Source organism: Ursus americanus, chromosome 2 (genome assembly GCF_024610735.1).
Source record: "Ursus americanus isolate L20-20 chromosome 2, mUrsAme1.1.p, whole genome shotgun sequence".
Lineage (NCBI taxonomy): Eukaryota > Metazoa > Chordata > Mammalia > Carnivora > Ursidae > Ursus > Ursus americanus.
This window is the reverse complement of record NC_142128.1, coordinates 81,379,374-81,397,036: the sequence shown is the minus strand read 5'-3', so window position 1 is coordinate 81,397,036 and position 17,663 is coordinate 81,379,374. Positions and strand designations below refer to the sequence as shown.

The 17,663-nt window shown below is 35.8% G+C and overlaps 1 protein-coding gene across 2 annotated transcripts in view; it reads right to left on the bottom strand.

Annotated features, from left to right (window-relative positions):
• The window catches only part of XPR1 (xenotropic and polytropic retrovirus receptor 1), a 234,242-nt gene that overhangs the window by 41,153 nt on the left and 175,426 nt on the right, over nucleotides 1-17,663 (bottom strand). For both annotated transcript variants that reach the window (XM_045811338.2, XM_045811337.2), the window contains 2 exons: nucleotides 15,490-15,661; nucleotides 14,171-14,365 (listed from right to left, as the gene is read on the bottom strand). In XM_045811338.2, the coding sequence (XP_045667294.1) occupies nucleotides 14,171-14,365; nucleotides 15,490-15,661 (367 nt within the window). The remainder of the gene's footprint in view (nucleotides 1-14,170; nucleotides 14,366-15,489; nucleotides 15,662-17,663) is intronic.

The window sequence follows — 17,663 nt, the reverse complement described above, 5'->3', positions numbered from 1 at the left end:
CTGGGTGTTGTATGCAACTGATGAATCACTAAATTCTACCTCTGAAACTAATAATACAGTAAATATTAATTAAATTGAATTAAATTTTTTTAAATTATGTGTTTCTGCCTTTTCTCCTATAAAGTTTCATTTAACTAAATGGAATGCTGTCTACCATAATCACTTTATAAAGAAATAGAAAGATCCTATAAACTGACAATGTCTCAGATGCTTATTTTCTGAAGCTGTAAGAAAACTTCAGGTAGTACATTCATATGGGCAGGAACTTTTTTCTTAAATGAACTGAAAAAAATTAAGTCACAAACACAAGCTAAAATTATATTCAGTTAAAAATGGAAATAAGATTGGATAAGATTTCAGCAGCCATAATGGATGGGTACTGCAATTAGAGCTGAACAAAAATAAATATAGATCACAAAAATGTAATCTAGAAATGTAAAAAATAATAACAATATATTTTCCACATTATGGCTAATTAACAGATCTAAAAAGAAGTGACGATATATATAATAGCAGGCATGCATAGAGAGGGAATGCCAAAATCTTTTCCACCATTTTTCACACAACTTGCCAACATTTTATACTAGTTTAACATATCAGCTCTAAAAATGCCATCTGAAACAATTCTTAGTCTCAGAGTGAAAAAGTCCAAGACTGTAATGCCTTTTTATAGAAATCTCCATTTGATACCTATTCTTTCAAATTAAATGCTAGGAGTAAAACCTGTATTATTTCAGACTTTACTAGTACTTCCGAAACACCTATTCAAATATTTAATTTAGGAGCCATCTCATCAATTGGAGTCATCAATACACTGTGAGATTTAATTAAAGATAATAAGTTTAAATAGTCTCTAATGACTTGAAGCTGAAAAAAAGCTGATGGGGAAAACATAAAATCATCTGTCAGTAAAGAACCCTTGGTACTTCTTTCTTGAGTGTTTTTGTTGTTGTTGATACTTCCATTAAAGTAACACTTTTAGTCTCTGCCCTGTTTTCTCATTTCTCCATAAAGAACTTTACACCTATTTCCTTAGAACCTTCTTATGAAGTGGGGACTGTAATTATCAGGTAACATGTTCGAGGTGCTGTAATTTAAAGCCCATGGTCTCATTCATTATGTTCAATGCTTCCCTACCATTCACTGCTTGGCTGTCCAAGATCTTACAAATAGTACAGTAGGAGGAAGCAGTACTCAAACTCAGTAGTTTCCACATTTGCTCAACACCACATCCATTTGCAATCTCTATTCTTTACATCCTACTATTTACTTAAGAGCAGTCAGTAGAAGCATCATGATGTACATGTTAAAAAGGCAAACTTTGGGGTCATCACCCTAATCCTACTGAATTAGACTGAAGGTGGGCCCAAGAATTAAGTATTTTTAAGTAATAATCCATGGTGATTCATATACATACCAAAGCTTGAGAATCACAGCATTACATCTTGCTGCCTTGCTGGAAATAAAACTTTTTAGAGTATAAAAAGGAATGGATTCAGAGGCTGAGAGTTCTGGTTTTGGTACTCACTGCCATATGACCTGGGGCAGGCAATTTAAACTTCTTGACGTAAAAACAAACAAACAAATCTGTTTACTTTCTAAAAAGGCTGGTATCAGATTCAAAACGAAATCATGAGTGCGAAGAATCTACATACTGGCAAACAGCTCTATTAGAATAACAGAATATAAGAGGCTAAAAAAAGAGGTTTAGAAATAGAGTCAAGGCCAACACCCTTTTAATTTTTTAAATGAACATAACTTTTCCTTTAAGAAAAAATTGCACATTCACCATGAAAATTTCATAGAAAGGCAAATAAACTGAGTGCACTGGACAACCATATTATTTATAAATGTTGATATATTTTTATTCATGCTTTTAAAATTTTTAATATTCTTACTTCATTTTCATTTTCTTACATAAGAGTAATGATCTGAAGAATGTTAAATAATAGTGATGATGGCAAATACCCTATGTTAATCCAGATTTTAATGAGAATGTCTCTAATACTTCACCTTTAGTCACGATAGGTGTGTGTGTAAAAATACAGTACCTGCTGTATTTAAGATGTAACCTTACATATGTGTGTGTGTGTGTGTGTTTGTGTGTGTGTGTATATATATATATATATTTTTTTTTTTAATTAGTCAATGTCTCTGGCATTTACTGAGATGATCACATGGCCTTTCTCCTCCAGTACAGTGATTTGTTAAAATATCCCTAAAATACCATAGTCATAGTATATTATCCTTTTAACATTTTGGTGGGTTCTAGCTCCTAATGTTTTATTAGCAATTTTTCTGGTATATTCATATGTAAGACCAGGTTATAGTTTTACTGAGGAATATCCTTCTCTGAATTTTGCTATTTTTTTTTTTTAAGATTTTATTTATTTAGTTGACAGAGAGCAAGCAAGCACAAGTAGGGAGAGCAGCAGGCAGAGGAAGAGGGAAAAGCAGGCTCCCCACTGAGCAGGGAGACTGATGCGGGGCTCGATCTCAGGATCCTGGGATCATGATGTGAGCCAAAGGCAGATGCTTAACAACAGAGCCACCCAAGCACCCCTGTGCTGGTTTTTAAAAGAGAAAAAAGATGCTTTCTTTCTTTAAGTTTTGAAACAGTTTAAATGGCACAAACTGTTCCTTGAAGGTTTGAAAGGTTTCACTTGTGAAAACATTTTGGCCTGACACTTAAGGAGAACCAAAGGAATGAAGAAAATTGTGCTCAATCTGTAATTTAGATTTTCTATGTTTTCCTGCATTTACTTTGCTAATTTACATTTCATAAAAATAACTGTCCATTTTATCCAGATACCTACTCATAATTATTTTGAATTGTTCCATGTCTGTAGTTAAAACCTCTTTCCTAATATTTTGCAGAAGAGTTTTTTCACACTTTCACTACAAATCATGGAAAGGAAACCAATAACCAATTACCATCAGTTATAGTATACTCACACAATTTAATTCTCATAATAAATTTATGAGGTAGGAATTATTATCTCAATTTTACTAACCTCTAACTCAAAGAAGTTGAGTCACTTTCTCAGGGTGACAAAATTAGCAAGTGGCTAAGTTAAACTAGTCTTCCTGTATCTAGCTCCAAAGCCCATGATCTCACTCTCAGACAGAATAGTGCCTTTTGGGGCGCCTGGGTGGCTCATTCATTAAGCATCTGCCTTCGGCCCAGGGAGTTATCCCAGGGTCCTGGGATCGAGCCCTGCATCAGGATCCCTGCTCCGCTGGGAGCCTGCCTCTCCCTCTCCCACTTCCTCTGCTTGTTTTCCCTCTCTCGCTGGCTGTCTCTCTGTCAAATAAATAAAATAAATAAAAAATAAATAAAAAAATTAAAAAAAAGGATAGTGCCTTTCACTAAAATGTGCTTTTGAAATCCTTACTGGCAGAAGACTTGATTAAATTGAGCAGAGATGGATGTCTCTCTCAAGGTGGTTTAACTTTCTCCATTTTCTGCAACAGAAGGTTTAATGAAAGATTTAAAAAAATTGATTTCAAGTATCAGGTGAAATCATTTTTTTCAGTTCTTGAGGAAGGAAATATACTTGGTCATACAGATCTTCCTTGATTTATGATGGGGTTACATCCCAATAACCCCATGGTAAGCTGAAAACATCATGAGTCAAAAATGAGTTCAGTATACCTAACCTACTGTGCTCAGAACACTTACATTAGCCTACAGTTGGGCAAAATCATCTCACACAAAGCCTGTGTTATAATACAGTGCTGGATATCTCACGTAACTGAACACTACACTGAAAGTGACAAACAGAATGATTCTAAGTGTGTTGGTCGTTTACCCTTGTGATTGCGTGGCCAACTGGGAGCTGTGGCTGCTGCTACTGCCCAGTATCATGAGAGTATCTTACTGCATCTCGCTAGCCTGGGAAAAGATCAAAATTCAGAACGTGAAGTATGGTTTCTACTGAATGAGTATCGCTTTTACATCATCAGAAAGTCGAAAAATCATTAAGTTGAAGTCCATGCAAGTCATGGACTGTTTGTGTATTCATAACTGAGAAGGAAGAGGAAGATTGTACAACAGATCCTAGACTTTCAGTTCATCTTTCCTCAGGAATTCAGTCTTTTCTACACCAGCTATGAAATTGGGTGGGCTTTAGTATTCCACTTTGTTTGGTAGATGTTCATTTCCTTTAAGGAGACTAGGGATAAAATAGTTCCAAGTAGTACAATTCTGCCTTTAAAAGAAATTATGGGGGTGCCTGGGTGGCTCAGTCATTGTCTGCCTTTGGCTCAGGGCGTGATCCCGGCGTTCTGGGATCGAGCCCTGCATCGGGCTCCTCTGCTGGGAGCCTGCTTCTTCCTCTCCCACTCCCCCTGCTTGTGTTCCCTCTCTCGCTGGCTTTCTCTCTCTCTCTAATAAATAAAATCTTAAAAAAAAAAAAAAAGAAATTATGCCCGAGGTTATTATTCAGAAGTGACTAAAAAGTATTTATAGGCAGCCCTGAGAATCCCACATGACAGGAAACAAAGAAATGAAACACATCCATGTGATATTTAAATAGTAGGTAGATGCTTATTTTCCCTATTAAGTAGCAGCACTATTTTTTTTAACATGTAAAAATTCCTTAAAAAATTTCTATGAAAACCATATCTTGTACCTCACTGAAAGTACCAATGAAACTAAGTATTAGCTTACTAGTCTTTTTTTTCATATTTTGTTCACTACATTCTAAGAAGCACCTTGGCAACATTCCTTGTTTATTAACCATATATATTAAGAAAACAGTGAGCTTTAACAAATACCTAATTACCTCAGGTATTGCTTAAAAAGTGAATTTTAAGACCCTCACAAAGAATACAACTCTAAGTAAATTATTCATGTCAAACCATTTTCCTGTCATTCAAAACAACACTAATATGTTAGTGCTTGCTTCCCTCTAATTCAAGAATGACTTTCAATTTTCTGGCAGAGAGAAATTATTTACATATTTGGCCTGACTCCACATTGCTCCTACTAATAAAAGCCTGTGACTGTTAATGTGAAATAGCCAGTTCCTGGCAATGTCTTTGGCTTTCCATGAGTGTGGTCATTAGGAACAAAGGATCAGAAAATGAACCTACTCTTTTAAAAGAACTGTTTGAATTATTCTCCCTCAACGTACCTTCGTGCTTTCTCAAACAGAAATTTATTTGGCACATGTAGGAATAGCACACTACTCTATCTGATCTTTCTGCCTTTGTTTACCACTACTTTAACATTTAACCTTTGGGAAGAGCTCAGAGCATTCTATAAACGTAGAAGGCAGTATGGTAGAATAAAAAATAACCACAAGACCTGGGTATGAATTCTAGCTTTGCCACCTAATAGCTACTTGGTTTTGGAGTACACTATTTGTATTCAGATTCATAACCTAGGTTCTTCCACTTAATAGATTTATGACTTTGGCAAGTAACTTAACTTCTCTGTTTTCAATTTCCTCACCTGTAAAATGACGATCAAGTGCTTACCTCTGACAAAGACTCTCTCCTTAACTTAACCATGGTGCTCCCTAGGCCTCAAACTTGGTTATCTATCCTTGTCAAGTCTACACCACCCAGTTGTAGCAAGAGTCTTACTAAGTCAGTTTAGAGAGGACCCCTGCCCTCAATATCTGATCACTCAATATAAAATTCTTTATCCTCCACCTTTTATCTGACCATTCTGGTCTTCCTTGAGCAAGAATCCTGTCAAGTCAGCTTAACCAGAATCCTCCCTCACCCCTGATGTTTCCTTTTAGTAATTTTTCATCCACTGACCCCTATCCTTCTCCTTGGCTATAAATCCTAACTTGTTTGTTCCTATACTCAAAATTGAGCCTAGTTCTCTACTGAGATCTCTTTTCCTCTACTTCAGTAGTTCCTGAATAAAACGTGCTTTTGCCACTTTAATTACTGTCCAGCTCTGATTCTAATACCTCATAGGGCTGCTGTGAAGATTAAATGGGTCAATACATATTAAATGCTTAGAAGAGTGTTTGACCCATAGAAATATTCAATAAATGTTAGCTTTTAATAATATGATTATTCTTCATCTACTATTTGCAGGTGCTTTGCATTACTTTTGACAAGCCACGATATAATATTCCATGTACCATATTATTTTCCTATTGGTGGACATTTATTAGATTATTTCAGTTTTTTACTACATAATACTGTAAATGTAAGTTCATTTCTACCTACCTCTCTTATTACTTTCTTAGGAAAAAGTTATGGAAAGGGTGTTACTAGGTCAAAAGGTATGGATGATTTTAAGACTTTTCGTAGAACTGCCAAATTGCTTACCAATTTGTGTTCTATGAACAGAATGAGTGTTCATCTCTCTACATCCTTGATAGCAATAAGCATCATCACTTCTTTAATAAATATTTCACCTTGAATTTCTTTTGCTATCAGTGAAGCAGAACATTTTCCATATGTTTATTAGCCATGTCTAATTACGCTACAAAATTGTTTATATCCTTTTCCAATTAAAAAATCAGTTAAAATAGATTTGTGTTGTGGTAGATTAGATTACAGTTTAAAATTATTCACTATCTTCCCCACGCCCAACCCTACCACCCCTCTCTCATGATTCTTACCCCACTGATGTTTTATTTAATAATTTTCTTTGGCTTCAAAATGAAAAGACTTCCTTTGGGCCTGGACATATGACTTGTTGATTCAGCCAGTAGGAGGTTAGCAGATATGAAGCAAGCACAAGCTTACAATGTGTTTATGCAATAGGAATGTTTCTGCTAGTACCATGTGAAGATTTTTCCTTGGGGGTAACTACTGCCTCTTTAGTTGGGGCCCCAAGATGAAACACACAGAACAGACCCAAACCAAACCTGCAGGGAAGAGCCAAAAGCCCAGCAGGAACAGTGGCCTAAAACAGTGCTGTCCAGCTGAGTCCAGGCTAGTTCCACCAATTCCCGGCTGACCCACATATGCATAATTGAGAATAAATGACTGCTGTTTTAAGTTACTGAGTTTTGGGGTGACTTATTATGTAGCAATATCTGATTAGTAAACTTATTGTATTATACTACAAAACTCTGAAGGAAACAGATTCATATATAATCTACTACTCAAGAAAAAAACCTAGAATTCATGTCCAATAATACATTTGCCTGCTCATTTTTTTTCTGCTGAGAATACTTATACACAATAATTTTCATTGATGTTTATACTTTCCACCAATGTTCTCATGTAAAATTACATACAATAAATTGAAATGAAAGTTAAAAATTCTGTTTGCAAGCAACTGTCTTTAAATTCCTTTCCAAATAGATAAAATTATTTCGTAAGTTGAATTTATAATGTTCAACTTCTTATTTTAACCATCACAGAGCCTCTTTCCCAGTTTCTAAGCAATATACAGATTATTTTTAAACTTTGTACATGAGTGCTTCAAAGTAACATAATTTACACAGAAGTGCTAACAAATTACATGGATCAGTTGTATGAGCAATTAAGAAAACAAAGGTGACTACAGAAAAGACAACAAAAATGGTATCAGGGTATAAGAATATGTGGGTGTGTTTTTTTTAAGTTTTTTTTTAAACAAGACAAAGAAGATATAAAGGAAATTTAATTTATTCAAAGCTATAATATTTTTAAAGCAATTTAAGATGAACTACAAATGGGATTGTTGGTGTATATTTATAAAACCATTTAAAATTAGCACAATGCCAAGTAGATAAAAGCTTGAGAATATTTGTAAAAGTCAAAGTAATAATCAGAAGCAAACAGTGTCTCACATTTGATTTTAGCATCAGAATTTAAACCAACATTGATGAATAATGAATTTTTAAAAAAAAATCTATTTGCATTAATTAGGCTAGAGAAATTACAGCAGAATATATCAAATTTCAAAAGGGTTAAAAATTTGAGCTACTTTTAATAGTATGCCAAAATTGAAAGCATTTATCCAAATGAGTTGTTTTTAAAATTTCTGTGTATGTGTTTTAAAAAAAAATTAATGAAAGTTTCCCTAGAGAATTTAAAAAAAATACATGTTTCTATTATAATATAACAAGGGTAACATTTGGAAATTCTGGCATAGCAGCCTATTATTCAGGGTAGAAACAGTTACATACTGGCCATACCCCAGAGAGGAAGTACTTCAGGACTATGTGTGCTCACTCAAAACAATGAAATGACTATTTGCACTGAAGGCACTGAACTACTGCTGAGGAATCCTCATTAGGGGGCACAACACCCCTTACAGAATGTTAAACAATTCTCAGGGCACTGGAAAACAACCAAGCAAACAAACATAAATGAACTCGGCTTGTAAATGAGCAGAGAATATGTCTTGTTTTCTAAGTATTTTAAAAAGTCTAACAGCAAATGCTTGTTAGCAAATGCTAATAAAAAAGTGAAAAGGAAAATATTAAGTATTTTTAAAATAAGGTTTTGCCTATAGATTTAGAGAACAGCAAAGAGCAAAATCCACTGAGAATTTATGAATATTTTAGAAAGTTGGAAACTATAAATGAAAAACAGAAAATCTAACAAAGTGCTCTCTTTCCCCATCTACGAGTCAGAAATAACACAATGGCTTTTTCTATTATTGTACCTCCCACAGGCTTTTTCCTGCCAAAGCCAAGAAACCTCAAGGACACACAAAACACATTCAAAACACTTTCCTGTCTCCTCCAATCCTAATTCCAACAAAAAACTTGTAGGAGTTGGCTTCAAATTTAGGCTTGTAATGAAATGTGAATTCTTAAAATATGGAGATTGGCTGCTAGCTAAATTCTTTTGTGTCTAAAATTAATGATGGAAAGTAAAATATACTGAAATGTTTAAAATGTGTTTCCTTCTTACTATAACAAGCGAGGGCTAGCTAAAATATTACAATTAGTCTCCCTAAAATGGGTCTAAACCTCTCCCTTTTCCCTCACCGTTAAAAAAATGATTCTAGGTACAGAGATAACCGTCATGCTACCATTTTACATATCATGCAGCATAGACATAACCTTTGAAACAATCTCGAAAATGCCCCCAATAATGCAGTTACTATGGTAACTCTTGTAGGCTAGTTCTCTGAAAAGACTCAGATTCCTGAATCTGAACAAGATTACCTCACCATCCTCTACAATTTCCTCTCCTCATAAAATTTATCCTTTATCATAACACTTATAAATTCAATAGAAAAATATCTACCCCATTAACCACACAAAACCTATTTTTTTGGCTCAAGGATCATTTCTAAAGTGTATGTTTTCTGATACCTTTTCTCTTGGAACACTGTCCAACAAAACAAAAAAAAAATCAAATTTTACTTTTGACCATCACTCAACTGTCCCTGAGTTGTCTTTCCAATTTTTCCCCCTCTGTTTTAGGCTTTTTGGAGGGAAAAAAAAAAGTGATATAAATACTTAATATGTCAACAATACAAAGTGTTATTTTTAAATTTTACATATATGATTAAGATACATAACCAATGGTCCCTCTTGCTTTTAAAAATGCTTGCTTTTTAAAAATTTGACTGTGGGACATGAATCAAGTTTAGTGAGTAAACATCTGTGTTACATGAACAAAAAGCCAAACACATTCCTAACTGATACTCGTCCAGTACAACGCCCCCACCCAAGGGATCATAAGGGCTTCTCTTAAAAAGATTTTCCATAAAGGAAGTTACACATATACCAGCTCTAGACAACAAAGAAAATTCTATTTCATTTAATGATAAATTCCATTTGTGTAGCAAGTTAGAGTTTATAAGGTGATTCCATGTACACTATACTTTATTAAATCCTTACAAGAAATTTGTGAAGTGAACAGAATATATACTACAATCTCCACTTTAAAGGGGCGGTTCTATTGGGGGGGGAGGGCGGGGTTGGAAGCCCTAGGCTGAAGATCAACAGAAGTGGGAAACAGAAACACTTCCACCACTCACAATTACACAGCCTAGAGCAAAACACATAATGAGATAACTGGAATTCTCCTTAACATAGACAAAGAGATAGCTTGACTATTACCTCTAGGAAGTCTCTACTGGGGGCTAGGTTAGGGACTTGTGCTGTCTGTAGGCTATTATGGTACCCTGCTTATTTCTCTACCCACTATTTTAATGTCTTTTTTTTTTCTTCTTGTGGTCCAAAACACACAGCATAAAATTTATCAACCACTTCTAAGCATACAGTTCAGAAGTTTTAAGCATATTCACAATTGCAACTATCGTGTAACCAATTACTGCCTTTTTACCTCTTTCCCCTAAATTTTTTTAAAGATTTTATTTATTTTAACAGAGAGAGAGACAGCCAGCGAGAGAGGGAACACAAGCAGGGGGAGTGGGAGAGGAAGAAGCAGGCTCCCAGCAGAGGAGCCCGATGCGGGGCTCGATCCCAGAACGCCGGGATCACGCCCTGAGCCGAAGGCAGACGCTTAACGACTGAGCCAGCCAGGCGCCCCTCCCCTAAATTTTTTAATAGCAAGAATGATGTTGTTTTTTTGCTTCATTTTTAGTGTCTAGCACAACTGGTACACAGAATATTCACAGTAATACTTACTGAAAAAGTGTGCTTATGCACCTACCTACCCATTCACCTACCTAACTCAGAACTAGAATTGAAATGTTTACAAAATGTTGTGTAAGTATGTTATTTTAACTTTTTCTAATTTGGCTGACTGGTTTTCCAGTTAGGTGATATGGCAGATATTCTCTATAAACTGGAGGAGTGTAATCTGTAGTTCCAAGATTTAAAAGAAAAAGAAAAACACTTAATAACATAAGATAAAACATTTTACCAAAAAATACTGCACTGGCAAATGTGTACTGAAATTAACAATATCTTGATTTTCCTAATTGTTTCTTTTTTTTTTTTTTTTTTAAAGATTTTATTTATTTATTTGACAGAGAGTCACCCAGTGAGAGAGGGAACACAGGCAGGGGGAGTGGAAGAAGAAGAAGCAGGCTCCCAGCAGAGGAGCCTGATGTGGGGCTCGATCCCAGGACTCTGGGATCACGCCCTGAGCCGAAGGCAAACGCTTAACGACTGAGCCACCCAGGTGCCCCTCCTAATTGTTTCTTGAGCGTGCTGAGCTAAACAAGGAACATCTGAAATTAAACATTCTATAGTCCTACTCTACTCAAGCTTTTTAGTATACTCAGTATAAACAAAGAAAGCAAATGATTCTAGTGACTAACAAATCCTTTTTTCATTTAGTTTATGTTTAATTCTTTACTTTCTTCAGTTTATTTTCAACTCTTTGCTTTCGATAAGAAAACTTGATAGAACAATAAAAATAATTACTGATGATGGACTACAATGCAAAATTATTTTTGGTGTATAACTGAGGATTTGTCTAAAAATTGAGTGACACTGCAGAATAAAACTTGCATTCTCATGTATATAGCTATTTAACAAGGTTTCTCAGAGTTTACTTATATAAAAGCTGAAAAATGGAATAGAGTAAGTGATATAAATTTACCTCAATAAGAAACGCTTATGTGATAATTATTAAAATGTAGAATACATTTGTAATGTTACTTTGACCAACTATCAATAATAATCAGGGTAATGATAATTACAACACAGAAAGAAAAATCTCTTAGCATCTTCTAGTAACAGGAAATTAATAACTTAATTTCAATTTACATATATATGTATCAGACAAAAGTCATTAAAACATAAAATATTAAACATTAAAGTTTAATGGAAAAGAGATATAAAATTTGATTGTAGAGTTGCTTCACTTTTTAAAAAGATTTTATTTATTCATTTATTTGAGAGAAAGAGAGTGGGGGTGGGGGAGAAGAACAGAGGGAGAAGGACAAGCAGACTCCATGCTGAGTGCAGAGTACAATGCTGGGGGCTCAATCCTACCACCCTGAGATCAGGACCTGAGCCTCAATCAAGAGTCAGACACTCAAACGACTCAGACATCCAGGATCCCCAAGCTGCTTCATTAAAAAAAAAAAAACAAAAACAGGGTGAGTACCATGTTTTTATATTTAAATTACCTGGACATACTTAGTAGAAATATTTAGCAGTTTTGTTTTAGTGAATATTTGGGCATCTGGGTGGCTCAGTAAGTTAAGCATCTGCCTTCAACTCACATCATGGTCCCAGGGTCCTGGGATCAAGCCCCATATGGGGCTCCCTGCTCAGCAGACAGCCTGCTTCCCCCTCTCCCTCTGCCTGCCACTCACCCTGCTTGTGCTCTCCCTCTCTCTGTCAAATAAATAAATAAAATCTTTAAAAATAAATAAATAAAATAAAATGTGAATATTTAAGGGGCACTTGGGTGGCTTAGTCAGTTAAGTGTTCAACTCGGTTTTGCTTAGGTCATAATCTCAGGGTCGTGAGATCGAACCTTGTCCGGCTCTGTGCTCAGCACAGAGTCTGCTTGAGACTCACTCTCCCTCTGGCCTCCCCCCACCCTGTCAAATAAATACATCTTTAAAAAAAATAAAAAATAAAATGTGAATATTTAAAATACACTGCAAGCTACTTTTTTTTTTTAATTGGACAGAGACAGACACAGCGAGAGAGGGAACACCAGCAGGGGAGTGGGAGAGGGAGAAGCAGGCTTCCCGCTGAGCAGGGAGCCCGATGCGATGCGGGGTCGATCCCAGGACCCTCCTGGGATCATGACCTGAGCTGAAGGCAGACGCTTAATGACTGAGCCACACAGGCGTCCCTGTAAACTACATTTTTAAAAATTATTCAAACTTAAGATGAAAAATTTCAGATGTGAACTTAAAAATGTCAGAGAATATAGTTTAATAAAATAAAAATGATAAAATAATATAGTTTTAAAAATTCTTTGAAGGAATACATGAGCAAAAAAAAAAAAGTCTGAAGATCACAATACTATCTAAAGCATGCTTCCAGCTTTAGGTTATTAAATGTGAAGCTGGTGCAGATTTGAGGAATTCAGATTTTCAGCTTCATCCTGATTAGTATCAGTAGAGTTAAAATAAGTTATATCCTAAAATAGTCAACCCAAAAAACACTGTTATCCAGCATGGGAGAAAACTAAAGGGTTCTTAAGGCATAGGGTTCCATGTATCAAATCAGTTGCCTGACTTATAAATTCTCTAGTAACAACCTTGTGAATCATGATGCATGCCCAGACTAAAGAACAGCATTCCTTAGCAAGAGTTAAAATTATGGGAGCTTTCAGGAAGTGTTTCTTTCACTGAAGCACTTAGTTAAATTATATCATTTAATAGGAGTGCCTACATAGTGATAAAATTACTGGCTGCATTATCAATATTACTGTTAAGTGCAGAACCTACTGTAGAAAGTGGAAATACGTTACAAAGTGTTCTACTGGACCAAATTGCAAGCCTCACAAAAAAACCACTGCCCCAGTCTTTCAAGACCATCAGACATACTTCAGATTAAGTAGCTAGGAGCTACTAGCTAAGGCTTCTAAAATACAGTGTTTCAATTAAAAAAAGTCACTGAAAAAAATTTTACGTAAGTATTTAAAAATAATTATAATAATTTCAATAAGTAACATTTCTTTACTACCCACAGATGAGGGTGCAGTCTCTAGGGTGTGGGCTGATATTGATTTAAACAGACAAAGACAGAACACATTTTAGTAAAAGAAAGCAAGATCTTTGATTGACAGTTCTTGGAAAAAGGTTAAAAATTCAAAAGGACTGACTGCATGTGGCTCAGAACCTAAAAGCTTTTTTCTCCTCCCAACAGAAGAGCAGTCTCAAGTAATAACTGGTTGCTATGGAGATAAGAAACTAGAGAGATCAGAGAACTCAATTTGCAGTTAAATGGGCTGGAAACAATTCTTACTACTTGGTGAAGGAAGGCGATTAAAAATATACATGATTGCCAGAGGGAATCTTTTTCACCTAGCATTTCCCAACCTCATTAATGAACAAGAAGTCTAAAAAACCAAATGAAAGCCCAAGGTGTCTAAGATAGAGCACATTAAACATAATTCAGGATTTCACACATTATCACAAATCCTTCCTATTCTGGATGACTTTGACTCCTTTTAACGGTACTTGTTAGTAAATACTGGAATGAGACTAAAATTGTGTTCAAGAACAAACTAGTATAACTGAGGGGACTGGAACTTCAATGGAAAAAAAAGAACATGACAAGTGGAAAAGTAACCAGAGTAAGAAACAGATTTAAGTAGTGAAAAATCTTTGGGTTTTGAAAATCTCTTCACAATCATAGAATACCTTTGTGAGTGCTGTAAAGGGCTGCAAACGTCACCGTGAAGAAAGTTGTGGAGTATTTCCCAGCATTAACTAAATGAGGAAAGGCCCTTTTTGTGTCTCGGTATCGGCGCAGGCACTGGATGAAGCGAAGCCAAGCAGGAATGCACTGAACAATGGCCCGCACACCATATGAATATTTGTGGCAAATTTCTGGTTCTGTGAAGATTTCAAAGAAGAAAAAATTGTAATTTAAAGAAATTACCTGCTCATATCATTTTGTTATATGTTATAACCACTATCAAAAGTCCATAAAAGCAAGAAGCCTTTCAGAATCACTTTCTTCTTTGTAACAATTACATTCTGAAACTTTTTAGTGATAGATAAACCAAGGAAAGAAGGTAAATACATAGGGTGAATGAACAGGGAAAATCTGCCCTCTCATACATATTTCAGACTACCTCTTCTGAATCACTTTCTTTGGAATGTGATAAAACTATAGGAAAATTAGAAGATGAGTACACTAATCAAAGGAAAAAAGTTCTGTAATTTAATACATCTGGAAAACATACAAGTATCACTGATGACTCTAGTCAATTTCATGAACCCAAACTGCCATAATATACGGCAATGGGTTATACATGCTGTACTCCACCCTTTTTTAATGAAGAGCAGAGTTTATATTTTTAAATGAGAAGAATGGAGTTGGTAAATCAATTTTTCTTCAAATTCTGAGAATGCATTATAGTGCGATCAAGCTACAATACAGTTGTGGTCTGCTGACAATCAATGAAAATGTGTTGCCACTGGCTTCATTAACTTTTGTTAGTCAGATGTTACATAATCTGTCTAAATTTGGTCTTTGTCATTAAGGCAAAATTCCTTAATAACCTGAACTCCTGGCATACACTAAGAGTGGGAAAAAGAGCCAGAAGAAAAAACAAGATCCCTAATAAGAATTAAAAAACAATCTATAATGACTTTCTCAAAGCACGTGATCTAACTCTAAATAATCATCATTTTTGCTCATTATGAAGCAATACTGTGATGGAAACTGTTGGCACTAAAGCATTTGTGATATAACTACCAATGTACTAGGACTTCTTTTTTTTAGTTTTAGAATTCTTTTAAATGTAAGTTGCAAATCTCTTGGCAAATGGATGGCTAAAATCATAACATATAATTTAAGAGCCAAATTATATCAGATAAAGAGTGCCAAGTACATTTAATCAAGTTTATAATATTATTGGATGAGGTTTCACCATGATCTTAAATTTCTCATTCCCAATATTTCTTGGTTTACATTGGCAGTTTAGAGGTATGGACGCACATTCATACCCTACCTTCTGAATTATTTGGCAACAGGCCCCCACTTTCATCCCATTTGAGCTCAAAACTGTAGAAGCAGATCATATATTCCAGGTCCATCAATATCACTGACAGGCTGTTCAGCTGATCGGCCAGCCAGAAATCAGCAAAGCCTACCTTATGGAAGGGGGCTGTAAATACTCGAAACTGGGAGAAAGAAAAAAAAAATCAAAGAACACAGAAACAAGAAAATTCATATTAAATTTCTCTAATTCATAGACATGAATTAGAACCATGCAGCATGATTACTTTAGCTGATAAAATGGAAACCAATGAACCAATCACAAACACAGGGAGGGACCTGGCAACACTGGCTAGGCTGAGCATTAGTAGTGAAGGGAATGAGTTGAATAGATAACCAAGAAAGGAAATTAAAGTGGGGTAGAGAAGGCAGGAAAAGCTGTAGTTAGAAAACAGAAAGCGGAGAGGGTGGGAATAGTTGAAGCTGAAAGCAGAGGGTGGCAGAAGATAGAAGCACAGAAAGGATGTTAGGCTAGTGTTAGGCTCTAGGGTAAATTTTGCTAGGGACCCAAGTGCTATGATAATTTCTGGAATATCCATCTTAGCTGGGATGAGAGCTTAGCTAACTGAACACGAAGCTCTTCTTTGCCTACAAGGGAGAGGAAGGGAAGAATGGTACGTCACCTGAAGCATGTCTGCCTATTCTCTAACCAAAGTCACTTTCATTTTGCTAATGCCATGGTAATAATGGTATTTATCTTGAAATTATGCCACAAAGATCATCAACCCATATCCCCACTGTTATAAAAACAATGTTAAATGAATTCAGATTAAATGTACTGAGTACTAATCCATGCTGTATGCTTTTCTCATAATGTCTTTTTCATAATCAATTAACTATAACAATTCTATGAGCCTGATACTATTCATATCCCCCTTTTACAGATGACCTAGAACAAACTCATCCTGACTTATTCTGTGGAAGACTGTTGAGGACTGCAAAAGGAAACTTGGCATTGCAGAGAGAGGAAGACTCAGATACTAATGTAATCATCAGAAACAGACTCTAATTGTGCAGAATGCCTTGAGAGGCCGAGGAAAGTGAAGATGGAATGAAGGCAGCTTTTATCCTCATCCCGTCGTACCCTTTCTGTCTTAAACAGGTAAAAATGAACTCCTAAAACAAGGAATTCTCACAGAGCAGCAGTTTTGAGAAAATAAGTCCACATCTACAGCTCTCTTGCTATTTAGCTATATTCATTTAGCAGACATATTCAGCATGGGAGACTGATGGCTCTTTCCCCTCAGACTTGGCTGGTTCTTTCTGTTTGTTCTGTAAACATTTTTCTTTATTATTGAGGGAGATAAGTGGTTATATTATGAATCCACCCTGGACATCAACTATCTCTGAAAGGTATTGGGGTGGGGCTTTGGAAATTAGACCAGATATCTGCAGGGCATAGTATAAGCTTTGAAATACCTTCTGGAGCGGATATATTTTGAGTCCATGGCTCAGTTTTTTTTTTTTTTTTCAAAGATTTTATTTATTTATTCGACAGAGATAGAGACAGCCAGTGAGAGAGGGAACACAAGCAGGGGGAGTGGGAGGGGAAGAAGCAGGCTTATAGTGGAAGAGCCTGATGTGGGGCTCGATCCCATAACACTGGGATCACGCCCTGAGCCCAAGGCAGACGCTTAACCGCTGTGCCACCCAGGCGTCCCCATGGCTCAGTTTCTTGATCATTCCTTGCTCTTTCAATAAGTTGTGCAATAAGCCAGAGAGACAAGCTATATTGTTTACAACCATAAAGTTTTGGGGGAAGCGGAGCGGGGTGAGGGCTGGGGACTTAGTGGTTGAGATTTTAGTCATTTATGCATGAAGAGGTCCTGGTACCAGTTTATACAGTATTTTAAGAAATTCTGGGGTGCAGAGTAGACTTAAAGATTCAGAGAGACAGAACAAGAGGATTTTAAGATATAATATCAAAAGGATCAGGAAATCTAACTCAATCTCTAGTCATGGACTCTTGTGAAAACAATAGCCTAGGGCAAATTTCTCACTGACATGAGAGACTACCATCACTCTCATAGTCTGCCAAATCCAGCCTCAAAAGCTAGCTAATACAGAAAACTTCCATAAGAGCAGAAGAGGAGGAGAATGCACTAAAGAGGGAAATGGGACTACAAA